At 28.7% G+C, this 21,625-nt stretch overlaps 2 protein-coding genes across 2 annotated transcripts; one reads left to right on the top strand and one right to left on the bottom strand.

Moving 5' to 3' along the window:
* Positions 1,414–16,791, bottom strand: LOC109354525. The gene is made up of 2 exons (XM_019597105.1): positions 16,272–16,791; positions 1,414–1,424 (listed from the first exon to the last, which is right to left on the bottom strand). Exon 1 carries the CDS (start codon positions 16,667–16,669, stop codon positions 16,280–16,282), a length of 390 nt encoding a protein of 129 aa, XP_019452650.1. The 5' UTR covers positions 16,670–16,791; the 3' UTR covers positions 1,414–1,424; positions 16,272–16,279.
* On the top strand, positions 11,883–15,666 carry LOC109354523 (rho GTPase-activating protein 2-like). The gene is made up of 4 exons (XM_019597102.1): positions 11,883–12,292; positions 13,951–14,071; positions 14,175–14,525; positions 14,752–15,666. The coding sequence occupies exons 1-4, from the start codon at positions 11,970–11,972 to the stop codon at positions 15,352–15,354; spliced, it is 1,398 nt and encodes a 465-aa protein (XP_019452647.1). The 5' UTR covers positions 11,883–11,969; the 3' UTR covers positions 15,355–15,666.

Genomic DNA, 21,625 nt, shown 5'->3' with positions numbered 1-21,625 from the left:
TGTATTTGTATAAATATTTACCGAAAAACGCAATTGAAACAATTATTAATGGTAAAAAACATAAAGATAGAGAAACAATATGTGCTTTTTAAATGATTTTTGAAAACAATATATACAAGAGTACTAAATAACACGTAAATACTCAGTGATGTAATCTTATTACAAAGTACTAGTAGTAAAAATATGGGTGAATATCTGCTGTCCTAAAATAATGTGTCACTGTTTATGATCGGTCTGGAGGTACTTTCATGAGATGACGTGGTGAGTTGCAAAGAAACTAAAAATAAAGTGGGGGGGTTTTGGATTTTGTCGTATTGAATGGAAGCGGTTCCATTGTATCTGTCTGTTTAGAAACAAGTGGTGTATTACGGAGCTCCTGGTTCAAGGGTTGGGTCCCACTCATAAACTCTATTCACAACTTTGCACGACATTCGACGACTCTCTTTAAGCTATGTAAAGTTTGTTAACATTTCTTGTCCCACAATGCCTATCATCTACTTCCTCATTTATCTCATTCGTTAACAAATATACTCATAATAACATCATTTAATAATATAATAATGGCCTTTACCACGCATACTCATAATAACATCATTTGATGTCATTAATGCTAACCAAAAGAAACATCTCAACACATAAATCAAACCTTTTTAACTGATTTTTTTTATTCTTTTGTGTTGTATTATATTTTGTATTTTGTACCAAAATATTTGTATGTTGCGCTTGCATTGACTATCAGTATACTACTTTCCTCTTATCATTATTAAGCATAAGATCGTGTAATTATTCTTCAACTCTTTCTTAAGGTGGAGAATATAATTGGCATGATATTTAAGTTGAGATTATTATGAATACAGATTTTTTATTTATAAATGAGAAAATATATATACTAATAACATAATATTTTTTACAAAGTTATTATATTATTTAGTAGGGCTAACAATAAATCGAAAACCAACTCAGTATTCGTTAAACTTGACTCGTTATTTAATTCGATAAATTTTGTTCATGATTCAAATGAGTCGAATTTGACTGTAAATTGAGCTAGTTAAATAAACTAGTCGAACTTAAACTTAAACAATTCAACTCGTTAAGTTCATAAAATGACTCGATTTATATACATATAAACTAATTTTCTATATTTATTGTTATTATATCATGACATATACATTATTTTTTATGTTTGTTGTTTTTATAAATATAATTATATTTATACATATAGCTTTGTGCAATATTTTTAAAAATAAAATTAATTAATTGAGTTTTCCATAACCAATTCGAGCCGAGTCGAACACTTAGTGAATTTTAACAAAGTTAAACTCGAGTTAAAACAATAACTCGTATTGAATTCGAATCGAATTTCGAGCTGAGTAAATCCTTACTAAATTAAGCTTTAGTATGACTCGATTTAACTCGTTTCCAACCTTACTATTTACATTTATATTTAACCATATTAATTTTCAATATAAATGATATGAGTAATAAATGATATACAAACTATATACAATGTGAGAGTAGTAAAGTAAAATAAAATAAAATAAAATAAAGACAAGAAGGTGCATTTGTGTTTTTGTTTTTGGTGTATTTGTTGTCCTGACATGGGAGTGGTGGCTACTGGCTAAGCAAGTGCCACACATACACACAAATTATACCTAACATTTTGCCGTGTTGAAAACAACTTCCTTGTTCCTTCGTCTGCTTGTTTACTTATCATTATTTGTTTTGTTTTTAGTGATGATGTTTGAATCTGTATACTAAAAATAATAATATATTTATACTTTATTAAAAAAAAAATATAAACTATGTACTATGATGTATATATATTTAAAGGTATGATGTTTTCTTTTTACTTGTATTTTTATACAAAAGGTATGATATAAAATTAATATAACATTTTTAATGTGTAAGTAGCATTAATTGTTCGTTTCTTCCCTCTCCTCTCTCTACGTACTAAATAAGTAAGGATAAAAGAGCATACAATATTGTAAACCTCAGTCAGACGTTAAATCAAAAGAGCTCCAATATTAGGTTTAATCAGTTTGAACATTTAAATCGTCTGGTATGATCGGATGATTTCATACATAATTAATATTTTTATTTATAAATGTATAATTATATATAAATGTAAAGTTTTATATAATTAATAACTATGTATAATTATATTAAAGTAATATTTATTTTTTTTGGACTGAAGCAAAACAAAATATTAGAGAAATGTTTCATTTTTTATTTTTGAAGTGAACCATTTGATTTACTTACCAAGTTAATCTCGTTTAACTGGGTTTAACACAGTCAGACCAAATTCCCAATTCAAAGCGGTTCAACCCTCATTCACTTAGGACTGCAAACCAGAGCCATTTTCAAGTCCGGTTTTCACGACACTAGTACTACCATACAATAACATATAAAACACAATGTATAATGCTATTTTTATCCTTCCATTTATCATGAAATAATTTTTTATCATTAAAAATATAGAAAAAACCCACTTATTTTTTAATTAATGGAGAAAATACCTGTTCCTACTAAATATGTCATTTGTTTCTTTGAGAGTAATGCATCATCTCTCTATTTTCTACTTTTTTATTTTTGAATAAAGGCCCCACCTTTTTGATTTTAATAGTAAAATAAAAAGGTTCTCCATCGATAACGTGCGGGCCACCTACGAGTTTGGCCTTTTTCTGCGTTAGGTCAACAACTAGGAACAGCTTTCGGCCTCTTGTACCCATTGGTTCAATACTAAGTTACTAACAAATGGGACAGACTCATTTGTGCCCTATGGTTAAATATTCCGTTTAATTAAATATGGGTTTCCTTTAGAGAACTCAAATATAATAAAAATATGAATCGAAAGATTAAGAAAATTGAGTTATGTATTTAATTTCCTAATAAAAATATCATCTTTTGGGTTTTTATGAATGATGAGATATAGAACTTTTAATTTATAAGCAAATATTTTCTCCTTCTTTTTAAGATAGAGTATGCTACCTAAAGCTTGACTACAAAATACTCATAATCTGCTAACTATTATCCGTATGAGTAGGGATAATGAGTAATCACGATACAACCCCTAATCATTCATTTGATTTGTCTCAATTATGTTTAGGTTTGAATTTAGTTAGGTTTTATCTTATTTATGGCCAAATTTAGATTAAAAAATTAAATTCTACTAATATTTAAGATTGGATAAGAGACAAACATGTCCTTACTAAACTCGCCTTGTGGTTGTTCATTCATCATGTTTGTATTTGTCTATTCAATTACGTACAAAATAATAATGACATATATTTGACTCAAAATATCATCGATTATTTAATTTTTCATTATATATAGGCATATATGTAAATGATTAACTATATATACATCATTTCATATGTCAAAATGTAACAATATAAAAAATGATTTAATATGTATACACTGGTAGTGTAAATGTTTTTTACACTATCATTCAAACATCCACCTTTGATTTATTAACCACCATTGATGTGTAAAAAACTTTACACTGTCAGTGCACAAATTTTAAACTCTATAAAAAATAAGTAATTCTGAGAATACTTTAACTAAAAAGGAACACATTATATTTAATCAGATTTATGATCGATTTCGGGTTCAAAAGATAACCCGATTAACATTTGAGGTCAAATTAGCCTATAGGTATAGGTTCGAATTCAAAATAATATCTCAACCAACATTTAGGATTGATAAGGGACAAATCTTATGTAATACGAGGTGAATTTGTGATTGTTGTGCTAATGCAACAAACAAAACCAAGAAAGTTAAGTAAACATTGTGCACATAGTTTTGCTATCATATCTTCAATGCATCAAACAATCTATGTTGATATAATATACTCTTAATTTCTTTCTACACATGGCTTCCCCTCTTTGGCAATTCTTAACCCTCTGCTTTGACTAAACAAGGGACTTTTTTTCTTTCAGACAATCCACTTTCTTTTAAATTCTTGTCCACAATTTTGATCAATTATATATAACGTTCAGAATTTTTTAGTTTCCTTTTGGTCATAACTGCTATAGTATAGGGGACAAGTTTCCTATGATGATGGTATAGTTGTTATTTTATGTACATTAATTGAACATTTTGCATGCTACTATCTATTATCTATTTGGTACAGTTATTGCCCAATATTCTCTCACTAGCTATGGTTATTACTTAATACTTATTAGTGGTTACCATCATGAACAAATGGATATCATGCATCCCTCTTATGCTGATAGGAACATAGGAAAGTGAATGGTATTATCTGTTGGATATATGTGTAGTTGCATGAATCTATAGCATCAAAATTAAATGTAATTGATTAAATATATTCACAGTTTATTAAGTATAATATTATGATAATTAACATATAGCATGTTATAATTAAGAGAAAGGTTGATATAATTGCTTCCAAAGATATTGTTTAAGGAAGTACGAAAGGTAATTTTGTATTTCACGTATAAAAAAAATTCTGAACTTGAATTTTCAATAGTAATTTTTTTTTGTATTCCTTATATAGAAATAATAAATTTGCATATATACCAACAATTTGTTGGTACAGTAGTGTAAGGTCCGGCTGGATCCTAAGGTTGATGGTTCGATTCCTGAAAACAACACTTATTGAGAGAAACAACGACGAACCATGAAAGAGATTAATTCATGATCTAAAAAAGTGAAAATATACACTTGATAGTATAAAAAAAATCTGCATCTATACCTATCAGTACCCAACGTGTACCGGTACCAAGCACGTATCCAGTACGAATATATCACCTACTTTGAACTTTTGAAGTACTTAATGCTTTGTTTTTTAGACTCAATGTTCAAAAAATGTATTTAACTCCGATTAGAGTTCAACTGAGAAAAATCGTTGTGTAAAACTCTCCTCTTTGTTTCATACACATGATTTAACCTTGAGATATTTCTAAATGATAATTAAGTTTCTTGATACAAAAGTCTATATCCCATTCTCTATTTTAGGACTAGCTAGTTTTATTTTTTGTTTCTTATGTTTTACATGTACCAAAAATATATGAGAGAGTTCTGTTAACTTTTTTATACAAATTTAGAGAGTCCTTACATCATCATTCTAGTTATTCTTCTCTTTTTATTTATCTTAGGGCACCAACATCAACGGCACAAACACGAGCAATATGGTTGTTCTTAATGGTAAAGAACATTTTTGATTTGTTCTCAACTGTGTCGTTCTTATTTTTTTATTTTTTTGTTCTTAAATAAGAACAATTCTTGGTTGTTCTTAACCAAAAGAAAGTGAAGAGAGAAGTAAATGTTATGATACCCAAATAAGAATAAAAATTTATTTTTATTATTCTTATTTTACGGATAATTATAATAAATTATAAAATAATATGTAGCATCCAAATAAGAATAAAATTATTGTTTTTCATTCGAGATACTCCAAGCTCTTTTCTATACAAGAAACATTGAACCGAATAATAATATATGCCGTACTACCCTTAGACGTATTTCTTTGTTTAGGGCTTTATGCTAATAGGGTTAAGCTTTGGAGTTTAAATTCTCTACGTTAATGAAGAGGCATTAGTAAAATATATTGCTGAAATTTTTTTAAATTTATTTTTTTACTTTTTTTTTCAAAAATAATATAAATTCATTATCGCTAGAAAGCTTTTTTTGTCACAGTGTCAAAATTCTATCTAACACGAACTCTCCGGTTTCGTAGAGGATCCCCTTGTACGCTTATCATGGAATCAAGCATAAAGACCAACGATGCAGCTATATTCAATGAATGCATGGTTTTGGGGCAGATTAACTCTCTTCATATATTTATTATTATTTATTTAGTATTACATAAACACCAACCAAAGTGGATACAATGCATTTGGGTCGATATATAGGGGTCATTATTCTCAAATATTACATTTATCTGTGTCTTTTCTACCGCAACTTTGGCATCTATTCATTCTTCAAATGATTAAAAGATATATGTCGTGGTTTACTTATTTTGTTACTTGTTCTTCTTGTTGTTAAAGTTGTTACTATATATGGGTTTGATTCTGATTAAAATTTATATTGGAGTTTAATAACACAATGGAACCACCCCAAAATATTTGCTTTATTTTAGGTACCTTATTACATATGTCATGATTGAATTTTATCCATGAAGAGTATCAATTTCAAATTTGAGAGGCATATGTCAATGCCTATAAACGGGAGCACATCTGTTATACCACAAAGTGTGCTACTGCTTGTGATTGATTGAAAAAATATATTTAAATTAAAATTTTAAAAATTAATTATTTTTTGACCAATTACAAACAATGACATATGAATTGACACACTATTTTAGGACAACAACATCTCATATAAACCCTCTAAGCTAGTGTTGCCAACCACTCCACGATTACACTGTCTAAGCCATTCCATTCCACTCCAATATTTACTATATTAAAAAAATTATAATTATAATTATTTTTTGTAAAAAATGTCTTCTTTTTAGTAATTTTAACTGGTGTAAAGTAAATCCATCCTTTTCTAAATACTTTATGGTGTGTGTAGTTTGGGAGCAATGATATTCTCCATTAATACACACAAATACTACAAAAAACAAATGAAATAATAATATGGTAAGACATTTTTATTCTTTTATATATAATAAAAGAACATTTTTGTCATTGAAAATATATGTAAAATCAAATACTCGCATATCCATTAATGGAAAGAATCTTTGTTTGTAGTTTGGCATTGAAATCTATGCAAAAAACATTAAATAGAGAAAATGCATTTTTCTTTTTCTATTTTCTGGTCTGCACATGAGGAGGTATTGGGTCATTATTACACATTTATTGTTACCCAAGAAAGGAGCAATGGGCTTGGATGTAACATATTCTGGATTTTAACAGTAGCCATATATAGGTCTCTCAAAATGGCCCACATTTAAAAGGCATGTAACTCTTATATCATTATCTTTTGGGGGGAAACTTAAACAAGGCCCCAAGGAGCATCCAAAGATGTGTCACTTGCACATACATAGAAAATAAACTATATTATATTCCTATAAAGTTAGATGCATTTTTTGTACTACCAAAGGTATACATTGAGTAAAGAACTAATCTTTTTCGAGGTATATGACTATCCTTTCAAATAAATGTCGCTCTTAGGAATCGAAGTCTGACATTTGGATAAAATTAGATGCAATGTAACTATGTAAGAGTGTCTTAAGAGAAAAAAAAAGGAAATAACTTAAATTGGTGGCTAGTGATTTAACATTTGAAAAAGGACAATTTATCACCGAACACACCAACAATCAAGCCTCTATAAATAATTAACAAATTTCACATTTCATATATTTGACTATTCTATACAATGGAATATTAATCTAACAGCAACATATATTAGTCTTAAAGATTCTTTCTACTTAAATGCTCAGCTGACCCATTATTTTCTTATGTCCTGCAACCTGATATTGTCACAGAATTCTGCAACAAAAATAAATGACAACTCATTATAAGAGCTCATAAATGTGTCATGGATTATTTTGAGCTATTCTCACAGGGACAATTTATCACACACTTTTTTCTGCAACTAACTAACTACTGTGGGTAAGCATAATTTGTGACCAGTGTTTTCCTTTGCATATATATATATATAATGAGCAAAACTTGTGTGTAGAGACGTATATATGTGGAGACATCTAATAAAATCTTGCTGATATATATTAAAATTTAGTTATAAATAATAACACCAAAAGTATAAATGCACTTGTCTTTAAATATGATATGATATGTCATTTTCACACTGGGGTTGTTATTCAGAACGGCAAAATATGCATGAGCAATATATAATTGTAGTTGGTAGATACCACCTACCATTCTATCTCCAGAGACAACTCCTGAACGTGTCATTTTTATCCTATATCTTTTGCTTTCCTCCACTTTAACAATTATATTGAAATATAAGTGAATCTGTTAATGACATTTTTATGTGGTTGTGTCCTACTAGGGGTACACCACAACCAGATATATATATATAGTTCATGATGACTTTGACAAAAATATATATTTTGTACTGTATTTTTGTTCTATTTTATATACTTGTAGAAATCAACTCTTGTTTAGTGTACAAATAGTTTGAGAGTGCATTTTTTTTATATTTAGCAATTAGTACCAAATGAGTGATTGTTTTTCTTGTTGAGATTGGAGATATATTGGTATGTCGAATCCTTCAAACTTAGGGAGGGAATACATGTGATTAGCATATATATGTATTGTATACCATAATATATAGGAAATATTTAATGTTACCTTAAGTAAATGTTGATAACATTTTGATAGGACATGGTTCCACTTTGAATTGTTAGATTACTTATGAGGACATGTTACCTTAAGTAATTGTTAGATCTGTAAATGGTTTAATAACCTCACTTAAAAAATGAGCTCATTTTTTGGAATGGAGATCACTTGTCCCAAAATTTGGTGTTTCATTGTGCATCAATCCTATAAAAAAATGTCAACTAGTTAAGAAAAAAATCATAAAAAACAAAATATATATTTTTTTGATTAATTGCTATAATGTGATTGGCTTTGGATATAGAGACATGAACTTTTTGGGACATGTGATATTTGTTCCGTATGTGAGCACTTAAAATAAAATAATTATGTCTGAAAGAATTGACTATATATATTGCTTGTCATTGAAAAACAAATGCAATTTTTCTTATGAACTAGTTAACTGCCATTGAAAATAAATACAAAGTTTCTATAATTTGGACTTTTTCTCTATATTTTTTTCTCCCTATAGAACACCAAAAGTTGCTTACCAAATTACACACTTGCGTGTGGTACTTAACTACTTATGAACTAGTTGTGATTTGTGAATTATGTAATCCAATGCATGGTGGCTCGTAGAAATGAAAAGGACACACAAACTCAACTACCTTTGTGCCTTTAAAAGAAGACATGTTGCATAGGATACGAATAGCTAGGATAAAAGGACAAACAATTTTGGTAAACCAATGGAAGAGGAATAACAAAAATTAAAGAAGACCCACTTTCACTTCCTTTAATCACGCGAATCACATAAAAAGTATTCAATTGTTGGAAATATACAAAAGTTGTCACCAACAATAATAAGATGAATAATCATATAATAGAATAAAAATGATGGAGTTTTGTGTCATGGGCCAATCACTATAATTTCTGATTAACACGAAGGCCCCATGAAAATTTTCTCTACTTTTTTGCAACCAAACAAGTATATTTTTCTAATAAATTTCTTGGGAATTGGTAATTTATCCTCGTACAACATCAATCACCAAATGGAGGCACACTATTTTACATGATTTCATTTCTCTACGGAGAAAAAACTTATTCCGATGGGTATAGTTGTATTATGTTTGAGTATTGTCAACCATGGATTATAGTACTATTCATTAATGGGACTTTTAAATGAATAAGATATCAATGACGACTATAAATCATGTAATGAAACTCGGTCAAGTGTTTAAAGTTAAAATTGGAATTTTCATTTTTTAATCCAAGGGTAATGAAATTGTAATTATTCTCCTAAGTCGCCATCAAAGTTGAAAGGAAAACGTTCATTTTACAACTAAAAAGAGACATAGGAATTTATAAGAAAAAATGTGATAAATATGGTTGATGTTGTGCTTTAAAAAGAGAAGATAGATATAAAAAAAATGAGGTGTAAATTGTGAAATAAGAGAAAAGATTAATTATATTGTAGAAATATAAAGTTTAGTCTAACTTCAAAATTAGTATTTCATGACTTTATTCCTGTTTTTTGGAAAGATTTTTTCTCTCTTTTTTTTTTGTCTTTATCAATTAATTAAATACAATAATTATTTCAAAACATGAATGAACTCACAAAATCACTAAAATTTGAAGTTAAAGAATTCAAATAAAAAAAATAAGGATTATAGTTAAATTGTGATAATTCTTGTATGTCAACCCTTAACAATTCGACCTTCCCGCAAATATAAGTTAATGATTCTCGCAACGCTTTTTATCTTGAAAATTATATAGGAGTAAATACTTGTTTTCATCATCCAGATTATGATCATCTCTCATTTTAGTTTATGAAAAATAAAAATTACATTTTAACAAGAAAACAAACTCGTTAATATTTTATGAAATGAAATCTTAATCTTAATTGAATCTTAATGTTATGAATATTTACATTATTAAATAGTTTATTAAATTTTATTATTATTAAAAATAGAAATTATCTAACAAATCAGTCACTCTATACTTTAGTATATGATAAATGAAAGATATCTTTTTAATATCTAACAAATGATTAATGTTAGTTAATTAAGTTATTCTAGAAAGTGTTGACTAAATTAAAAGGGCATTTTTCATTTCTAGGAACTAAAGTAAAAGGTAGTTGCATTTTCAAATACTAAAAAGATAAAGAAGCAAAATAATATTTTTTACTTAACATAATCAACTAGTATTTAAGGAGGCAATAAAATAACATACTTAAAATGGAATAATTCCCATTGAATAATTCAAGAGCATTTACTAATAAGTGATATAAAATGGAAGAATTCCCATGGAGTAGTAATTCCGATAGTTTTGACTATAATGATGTAGCAAAGTAAATTAAGTATAATATATCCATTATTAATATAAAAATTTAAAAACAATTAATATATTTTTTAATTCATCAACATTACTTATATTTAAAGTGACGTGACAATATAAAAAGATTTAACCCATTGAGTTTTAGTGAAATTATACAAGGCACCCTCATTTTTTTTTACACCTACACAAATCTTCCATAGTTTTTATAATTTCATTACACTGACCACCCAGCATGATATAAATAAGTGTAATATTTTAAACAAAAAATGTGATAAATGCAATTAAGTTAAACAAAAAATTGTATATTGTGAGGAAAAATTCAAATAATATACAAATTAATGTATCTTTATTATTTTTAGTTATAAAATACATCAACAATTATAAAGATATATTGTTTAAATTGCTCTTATACTATATCGTAATGAATCAAAAATAATAAAGAGATATCAACTCATGTATTATTTGGATTTATAAATAAGTGTAATATTTTAAACAAAAAATGTGATAAATGCAATTAAGTTAAACAAAACATTGTATATTGTGAGGAAAAATTCAAATAATATACAAATTAATGTATCTTTATTATTTTTAGTTATAAAATACATCAACAATTATAAAGAGATATTGTTTAAATTGCTCTTATACTATATCGTAATGAATCAAAAATAATAAAGAGATATCAACTCATGTATTATTTGGATTTGTCTCCACAATATACAATGTTTTGTTTAACTTAATTATATTTATCATATTTTTTGTTTAAAAAATTACACTTATTTCTCATACAGGGTGATCAGTATAATGAAAGTATAAAAATTAGGAGTGTATGTATGGGTAGAAAAGTGAGGAATATTTATGTAATTTTGCTAAAACTCAGGAGGTGTGAGTATAATTTACTCGTATAAAAAAGTATGAATAGATATATCTTTACAATGCTTATATGTAAAGTTGTAAATACCAAATGCTAATGTAAGGTAAGAGAATCTAGCATCTCGAATAAGAAACAATATATTAATTTTTATACTAACAGACGTTTGGTTCAAGTACTACATATGATTCCCCTTAAAAAAATTTCCTTAGAAAGAACGAGATAAGAATAAACTGGTGTAAATGCTATAAGTAAATAAACTCACGAGTAAAGTGATGGTCCATCCAAATCACAATAATGAGAATTTAACATTTTAACTTGGTAGAGTGGCAATTGGAGTAATTTTGGTAAAGATGCAATGTCAAAAAACGACAAGAGAGGTAGATAAAATTTGAAAGTAGTGTTAGTGCCGTTTGAAACAAAAATTGAATGCAACCCAACAAAACACATTTAACTTCGAACAACTCATCTTCAAATTTAAAAGAGGATATATAGAGAGAGAAAGAGAAAGAGAGAGAGAGACGATGTCGGGGCTTGTGGCGGCGACAAAGGGCGGTGGTTGCGGCCGTAGGAAGAGGTCGAGATCGGTTAGAACCGCCGAAGAAGAAGAACAACAACAGAGTCAGTTGTCACTAGTTGCGTTGCTTTTGGCGGCGCTGAGAAAATCTATGGTGTCTTGCAAAGTTGACAGACCTGACGATGTAATCTCGACCGTTCATCAGATGGAGATCGGATGGCCAACAAATGTTCAGCACATAACTCATGTTACCTTTGATCGCTTCAATGGCTTTCTGGGTCTCCCTGTTGAGTTTGAAGTTGAGATCCCGGGTCGTGTTCCTAGTGCTAGGTATTTCATCAAAATGCTTTTTTTTTGTTAGATTTCAAATGGGTTTTGCTTCAAATGATAAAAAAAAAAATCATTTTTTGTTGTTTTTGATGGGTTTGTTTCTTTAAGAGTGGTGTGTTTGGGAGAGAGAGTAAGACTTGTATAGAAGCCATGGTTGTAGCTGAATGTGAAAGTTAGGGAAGAAGGTACAGTGGTTAGATTAAACTCTTTTATTTTTCAAATGAGAGCATTCCTATTGCTCATTATGCTTCAAGGTTCTTCCACTGTATGGGAGTAAAATTCAAGATGCATGATGCAGAACTAGGTTGAATTAGTTTGGTGAAGCCAAATTAAGTTTTTCTCTTTGTTTCTTTCAACTAAAAAGTGGAAACACGTTACACCAACTAAGCCTTCAAGGTTCTTCCACTGTATGGGAGTAAAATTCAAGATGCATGATGTAGAACTAGGTTGAATTAGTTTGGTGAAGTCAAATTAAGTTTTTCTCTTTGTTTCTTTCAACTAAAAATTGAAAACACATTACACCAACTAAGCCTTAATTCTGTTAGATGAATTGGATAGACTATATGGATCGAACAACTACATATGCTCTATCATAAATCTTGCCTATTGAGGCATTCACACAGCATAGCATGATTTGTAAAAAATTTCTTAATCGATTTGTCTGTGATTTTTTTCCAATCAAGTCCATTTGCCTTAAAAATTGGACTAACATTTGTGTGATCTACTCTCACGATTTTACCATCTTTTCTACTATAGGAACCACAACTTTCTCCCTAACACATTTATCCCTACTCCAACATTGTCTAGTGTGTCCAATTATCTAATGTAATATTTTGATCTTTGCTACATTGAGTTTATTCTTTGTTGACCTTTTATCACCCGATATTCAATCTCATGTAATATTGAGGGTCTTATAGTTGTGCGGTAAAAAAATCCCTTATGTTTGAGGACACCTTTTTATCACATATGATACCTAGTGTACCCCACCATTTCATCTAACCGCTTGAATCCTATGGTTTATATCCTTCAAATTCTCATCCTTTTTTGAAGCTTCATCTACCTCCAACTCTCGAATTATACAATAAAAAGTATAATTAGTCTTCATCTTCAGTGTTTAGCTTATTAGAAATCAAAGGATCATGATCATCGCTGAAAAAGGTTGTAAAATAGTTCTTCCATTTTTCCTTAATATTTTTGTCGTTCACCAAGATTTTTTCATCTTCATCTTTAATGCCTCACACTTTGTCGCCATTTGAAATCCTCGTTTATTTTTTACCAAAGAAAAATGTCATAATTTTTTTGTATTTGTATACTTCATAAAATGCAGGCACCTGTTTTTGTGTGATAGGAAGTTTTATTTAACTGGGTACACTCTTGGCCTCTGCATGCAATTGCATAGTTGGGAAATTTGGGTTTGGAGCACATTTTTGTGTGCTTTGTAATCCATAAAATGAACCATATAGGTTCTTTCACATATGGATAAATCAGACTGACTTGTTAAATTCATAGAAGTATGTACATTGTTCCTATATTGTTGCTATTACATTTTTCAAAATAAGTTTTATTCTTTACAAAACTTTATCTACCACATTTTTATTACTTCACTCGTGTTGAATGCATCATTCTAACTTGTGATTCGCTGTTATCGATGATTGCAGTGTAAGTGTATTTGGCGTCTCGGCCGAATCCATGCAGTGCTCTTATGACTCAAAAGGAAACAGTGTTCCAACTATTCTCTTGCTAATGCAGGACCGTTTATACTCACAGGGTGGCTTAAAGGTACTGAGTGTATGCCATTTTTTCATTTATAACTCTAAGGTCTTGTAATCCATCAGTTTCAGATTAACTTTGCTTTGGTTTTTTCTTTTCAATGGATTTTAAGGCTGAAGGTATATTTCGCATAAACCCGGAAAATAGTCAAGAGGAGCATGTGAGGGACCAATTGAATAGGGGCATTGTGCCAGATGACATTGAAGTCCACTGTTTGGCAGGTCTAATTAAAGCCTGGTTCCGAGAGCTTCCTTCAGGAGTGCTAGATGGGCTTTCCCCTGAGCGAGTTCTTCAGTGCAACACCGAAGAAGATTCTGTAGAGCTTGTGAAGCAGCTAAAGCCAACCGAGTCTGCATTGCTCAGCTGGGCTATTGATCTCATGGCTGACGTTGTAGAAGAAGAGGACTATAACAAAATGAATGCAAGAAACATTGCAATGGTTTTTGCTCCAAACATGACTCAGGTATGCTCATTCACTCATTTTCTGTTAAAATTATTTATATTTGCTTCTTTAATGTTCTTGTATGTTATCTTATGTTAACCTCTTCCTTTGTTTCGGGTAAATGATTTTCATTTTGTTCTCACTTAATAAGCTATCATCAATTCATCATTATCTTCTTTCAATAAGCAATCTGCAAAAATCATTACCAAGCAAGTTGTAATGATTTTATCTTCGTCTGCTAAAACAGATGTCTGATCCACTAACCGCACTGATGCATGCGGTTCAAGTGATGAACTTACTCAAGACACTGATAATGAAGACACTTAGAGAACGTGAAGAAACCGCCACAACAGGAGGGTATTCACCTTTGTCATTTCATTCATCAGATCGCCAATCTGAGGACGAATATGACAGTCGGCAAGAAATGGACACCAGCGGGGAATTGAGAGATGAGAATAAGGCAGATTATGATGATAATGCTCATTGCATCGATAACAGTGAAGAGGAAATGGAGGCTGAACCTTTAAGTGAAATAGAGGAATGCTTCTTGGAGCAATTGGATGTGATCACACAAGAGTTCTCAGAACCTGCTAGTTATTTACAAGAATATGCGAGCCCGAGAAGTTACTCTGCCCATAGCATGGAATCTATATCCATCACTGGTAGCAAAACCGCGAATTCTTGTTTGAGTTCCGCAGATGGAGGAAACTTAAGGACAACACTGACTTCATTGAACTCAAATGTTGACACAAGTAGTCCATCAGTAGGATGTACAAGCACAAATGGTGTGGAGATGATAGACAAAATTACGGATTCGGTTTCACCAATGCTGTGGCTTGCGTCTAGTTAACAGCTGGGTTCCTTTTCGGCACCTCATTTCGGATTTTGACTATGCAAGCAGGCTTGCTTGTGTAAATTAATAGAAGGGGTAAGGACTTTTTGCTTGTTGTGGGTGGTTATGTTCAATTTATGGGCTGAATTTGACCTGGTTCTGTGTATGTAGTACTAGACAAATATAACCATGTCAAATGGAGAATGGTCTAAAGGATTGATGAATTCTTGAGAATAGGGGTATTTGCTTAGCCTGAGATGGTTCTTGCTATGTTAGTATCCCTGTATGATCAAAATTTGATGAATTCCAGATTTCATGACTATAACATTTCCGGATTGAATATTACCCCTTCGCAATCGAGTTAGGATTAGGCAAGTGTTTCAAAAACAAAGAGGAGTACAACTTTCAATATCATATTTATTCTTTTGATTATAATGAAATTATAAAGGAGAAACATACATTTGTCTTTATAATGAAATTTTTAATGTTTTTTCATGATTTTAATTAGAATTAAACTGATAATCTTTAATATTCAATATACTAAAGGTGTGAGTTGAACAATAGTTGATTTTCAATTATAAGACTACATGTAATATAAATTGAATTATAAAATATTAAATCTCAAATATGAATGTTATAATAAGATCTTGAACTGGAATTGCTTAAATCCAACGGTACAAATACATATTGTAACGTAAGGCCATACTGAACCTGTAGCTTTCCCTATACTAACTTGAATCATCTGAATTTCAGAAAAGAAAAATAAAGCAAATAGTTCTGAACAACCATTTCCATGAAACAACTTACATTTGAATTGATAAAAATGATGAAATAATTGGATAACAAAATAATGAGCATCATCAATTATAATCATTTAGATAAAATAGTGAGCAAATATGGATCAGAATAGTGATTTAGAAAAAAGCAACATGAACATATAAAATCAAGATGCTAAACAAGCTTCCCAGAAGAGTCTATTCTTTTCCATCTCATCCATAAAATCCTGGCTTGAATCAGAAGACACATAAGACTTGTGAATTTCATCATCTTCACAATATGATGCACCATAAGTACCATCCATCTTCTCCACTTCTTTCATCTCTTTATCATCACAAGGCTCATCATTCATATTCAACTCAGCAACATTACATATATCAGATCCATCGTAGCTGCAAGATAGAGCATCATCATCATTATCATAATCAAGATCATTATCATCTTCATAAATATTTCCACCCATCATGTTATCACAATCAGCTTCAGAGTCACCAGAAGCTTCAAAAATAATGCAAGAAGAAAAATCTGCATGGTCCTTCATGTTAATGTTGTTCATGATCAACTGTTAACAAGAGGAACCTTCTTTTTTCCTTTGAGTTTGATATGTCTTAGGATCCTAAAACCACTTCTATTAAAAAAAACACAACATGGGCATCACTACATATAGTAAAATGAAAATGAGAATGAGAAAAAAGGAAAATGACATATCCTCGTACTCATTAAAAAAATGACATGCGTCACAATGTCATACTTTATTCATATTAGTAATTGATTTTTAAATAATATGTGCTACTTTCTTATAGATAGAATAATTTAGTAGAGGATATATCATTAATCCGGAAAAAAAAGTGGGGTCTCTTGTGTGACACTTTTGGTAACAAGGACATGACAAAGTTTCTAAACAAAGGAGTCCACAAATGGAAGTGTCATTATTAAAAAGGTGAAGGAAGGAATCGCCTCAAGTAAGTTTGTCATAGTTTTCTAGGGGTCAATATCTACCGTACAAATACAGTGTATCATTTTATGTGTCATTTAATTTTATTGATTAAAAATATATATTTAAGTTAAAAATTTAATGATAAAATATATTTCTGACCACAGATAAAATGACACATTTTTTAGAATAGAAGATATGGTACCATTTTCAGGAAACATGGCAACTAGTGCATCTCCCAACAGTGATTTGTACCCACAATCTTCTAGAAGGAATGGTAGATAATGATTTGAGATAAATGAGCCTTATCTTAATTACTCCTCTAGAAACATGATTTGTGTGATCTTAAATCTTACTATATCATAAAATAATGCCTAATACTCTTTACCTCATATTAGGTATAGGTGACTAAAGTAGATGGGATTATAATAATTGTATAAATATGTAATTGTGTATATGGTTATCTAGAAATGACAAAAAAGTCTGATTTATTGATACCCATAAAAATACTTTGTAACCAGTACTCATAATAATTTATGCATAGGAATAAAATTTATAATATTTACTATATGAGCACCCGTATATTTATAAATTTATTTTTAATTAAGTTTTTGTATATTTTATTTTTATATATATTTTAAGAATATATTTTATCTAATTTATTATTGTTTTATAATAAATTTTAGTAATTAGACAATAATCATATTTTATACATTATTATTTTAAGAATTATTATCTACTTTATTATTATTTTATAATAAATATTTGTATATATTATATTTTTATTATTATTCTAGTATCTTATTGTATGGGGATACTTTGACAAGTAGCATAAATATAAGAGTAAATTAAACTGACACTCTATGAGTTTTAGTGAAATTACACAAATCATTCCTCACTTTTACACATAGACAAACTCCTAATTTTGATACTTTCATTACACTGACCACATCCGCATGAGAAATATGTGTAATCTTTTAAACAAAAAAATATGATAAATGCAATTAAGTTAAACAAAACATGATATTGTTGAGACAAGTCCAAATAATATACAAATTAATGTATTTTCATTATTCTTTGTTACAAAATGCATCAACAGTTCTAAGGATATTGTTTAAATCACTCTTATACTTTATTGTAACGAACCAAAAATAATAAAGATGTATTGACTCATATATTATTTGGACTTGTCTCCACAATATATATGTTTTGATTAACTTAATTATATTTATCACATTTTTTGTTTAAAATATTACACTTATTTCTCGTGCAGGGGTGATTGGTGTAATAAAAGTATAAAAAGTATGGGGTTTGTGTAAGTGTAAAAAAGTGATGAGTGATTTGTGTAATTTCACTAAAACTCAGGAGATGTCAGTGTAATTCACTCTAAATATATATTATGGGTATAAGCATAAGTAAGTGCGACCGTATGTTGTCCCATTTTTTGTACCACTACATAAACCATCAATTTTGATTGGTTGAGAAAATTATTTAAATTAAATTTATAATTATTAAATATTTCTCTGACAAATCATATCTTCTAACGCATAGAATGACTAATCAGCAGATGTACATTCTTAATTATGTGAACACTTTATCTTTTCTGTATAGTAAGAGAGATAAATAACATTGTTGTATGTTTATTCTAAAGATTGAAGGATAATATTACTAAAATATAATACCATTAAGAACACCAATTTTGTTTAACACAAAAAATCTAGAATTGCCTTTTTATGAATATTTTAATAAATAATTTTGAAATAAAATAATTAAATAAAGTTAATAGGTTGTTTTAATTCAAATATAAATGATCAATATTAATATTTATTATTATATATTTGTAAAATTTTTGACTAGATAAACAACTGATAAACGTGCTTATCAGTTTTTACGCTCTTTCTAATTAGTAAAAAAGCTTAATTTTGAAAATAAAATTAAATATTTGATTGTTTGCTAAAATTCAGTTTTATTGGTTGCTACTTGCTACTTATCATTTTTTAATAAAAACTGATGAGAAGAACACAAGATAATATTCTTTATTACTTTGTTACACATTTTTTAATTAATAAATAAATTTATTTCAATAAATAATAAAATATGAAATATCTAGAAGATAGTTAGGATTAATTTTTTATTTATTGATGATTATCTCTAAAAAATTATGAAAATATTAAATAATCTAGTAATAAAATTTTGAATTAAGTATAAGGATGAGGAGAATTTATACTTTTTTTTTTTTGTACAAAAAAACTAGTTCACTAATAAATATAAACCCAAATGAGTCTTTGAAAAACATAGACTCACACAAAATTATCAGAGAAAATCCAAGAGGAAAGTCTAGAAAAAAACGAAACATAAGGGTGTGTTTGATTTCAAGAAATGTTTTATATTTCTATTTCCTATTTTCATTTTCAAAAAAAAGTTTTCATTTCTTGAAAACATGTTTTTTATTATCGTTTTCAAAATCATTCATTGTAAACTTCAGAAACCATGACACTTGCCTTTATAACCAGTTCAATTCTAAATTTTAATAACTAAAGTGATAATACCGTTGATTTCGTCGGATATCTTCATATCTCATATTTGCATTTTATTTTTCAACGGATTTTATGTCAATAATATATTAATCATCTTTAATAGATAAATTTGATCATTAACTACCACAAAGACATGTGGAAGGTTATAACGAGCATCATGCAGTTGGAAGTGCTCTTAAAAGCTAACATAAATTAGTAATATAAAAATGCTATATTATTTAATTAAGGTTGCAGTAAATTCAAGAGACGTCAATTTTTATACCAAAATCATATATTATTATACTTATCGTTGAACTATTTCAACAATATTATAAGAGTTGCGAAAAAAGTTATTATGTTGAGATATAAATAAATAAATTCTATTATGAGGATATATGGTGGTCTGAAAGTACTTATCATTTGATTTTAGTGTTTTATTGATAAGTGAGAGAGTAACATCATTTGATGTTTAAGATTGTGTACATACTTTAAGAAATTATGAAATGATAAAAAATTCAATACAATTTGACTAAAATAATCATATTTAATGCATTTGAAAAATGTATCAAAAAAAGAAATGAAGAAACATGTAGTGAAAAGAAGAGTAATATATAAGGATATAATAGGAAAGTAAAATATAAATGTGTCTTGAGTTTAGAATACATAATTTTTTTTTTGAATAATATGAAAATGTTAAAACATCAAATGATATAGAACAATGAAGTAAAATGTCTTAAAAAAATTCAATGAAATGTCATTACTTCATTTTTGGAAATGTTGGAAATGATATTTTTTCATTTTCAAAATTTTAGGAAATGAATGTCATGTTTTCTGAAATACGAAATGAAAACAACAAGACAAATATGTTTTCACACTCATTTTCTAATTCCATTGAAAATGAAAACAAAAAATGGTCAAAGTAAACACACCCTAAATTTTTTTGCATATCGCTCATATCACGCTGATATAAGTAGTTTGCTACCTACATCACCAAGGAACGTCAATATTGCTCTAATATTAAATAATAATCCCAATTATATATTTCATTTCATATCTTAAATTACGTATATAAAATAATGAATAAAATTCAAAAAACTTTATTTAAATTGAATAACATTATATTTAATCAGATTTTAGATTAAGTTTAATTTCAAAATTTAACATTGTTGACACTTAGGATTAGTTTACCTTTGGTCTAGGTTGGACTAGTGTCCAAAAATAATATGAACAACACTTGTGGTCGAGTTAGAAGCAAACCTTACCTGACTCATTTTCATTCCTAATGTTAATGCATTCTCACACTCTTGTATACATCTACACAAGCCATTATGTTTTTCTCCATTATTGGGAGAAAAAACAAGTAGAAAAAATTGGATCAAGATCGATTGTCTAAAAGTATGTCCCAAACCATGTTTCAAACTAACGATGATAAGGAAAAACAGTGAAAATAATGAATATTTGATTTTTTTAATTGACATGACATGTTTTCATTGGTTTAGGACGTGATTTGTGACGTACTTTGAGATAACAAATCTTTGTACGAGAAAATTAGTGAGAGATTTTCTCGTCTCTAACTCGTTATACATTTAAAAAATCGTATTTCATATTAATCATACCTATAAATGTCGATAATTTCCTAAAATTCCAAAGAAAACAAATTAATACATACATGTCAATGTCATTATTAATAAACAATATGGTGTTAATTTAGTGGTGTAAATTCCTACTAGATCCATAAAGACAAAAATGTCAGTCATTCGATTCTTGTGTTAGACATTTATTGGGAGGGACAATTACACATCACAAAAGAGATTAGTTCTTTACTCACAGAGTGATGAATATCCTACATAATACAAAGAAAATATCATTATTAATAATAATTATATTGTTTTCTCTCCAATTTCTTTCCATTTTCTATCATATCGAACAACTAAAAAACCATCACATTTTTTTACCCATTTTCTTATCTGAAGTTTTGTTTTCTCAACTTTTTTTTCCTTAACTTTTCTTCTCTGAAACAAACACAATGTAGGAATAGCTTTGGCTTTTTCTATGCTAATTC

The sequence above is a fragment of the Lupinus angustifolius genome, chromosome LG08, assembly GCF_001865875.1.
Source record: "Lupinus angustifolius cultivar Tanjil chromosome LG08, LupAngTanjil_v1.0, whole genome shotgun sequence".
NCBI classification, from domain to species: domain Eukaryota; kingdom Viridiplantae; phylum Streptophyta; class Magnoliopsida; order Fabales; family Fabaceae; genus Lupinus; species Lupinus angustifolius.
Note: the sequence above shows the minus strand (reverse complement) of the source record. Positions and strands in the feature narration are given on the sequence as shown.

Excerpts from the sequence above, each read along its gene's own strand:
- LOC109354523 (XM_019597102.1), top strand. The coding sequence starts at position 11,970 with ATGTCGGGGCTTGTGGCGGCGACAAAGGGCGGTGGTTGCGGCCGTAGG. Across the intron at positions 14,072-14,174 it reads ACTCACAGGGTGGCTTAAAG|GCTGAAGGTATATTTCGCAT; the intron begins GTACTGAGTGTA and ends ATGGATTTTAAG. Across the intron at positions 14,526-14,751 it reads TTGCTCCAAACATGACTCAG|ATGTCTGATCCACTAACCGC; the intron begins GTATGCTCATTC and ends CTGCTAAAACAG.
- LOC109354525 (XM_019597105.1), bottom strand. The coding sequence starts at position 16,669 with ATGAACAACATTAACATGAAGGACCATGCAGATTTTTCTTCTTGCATT.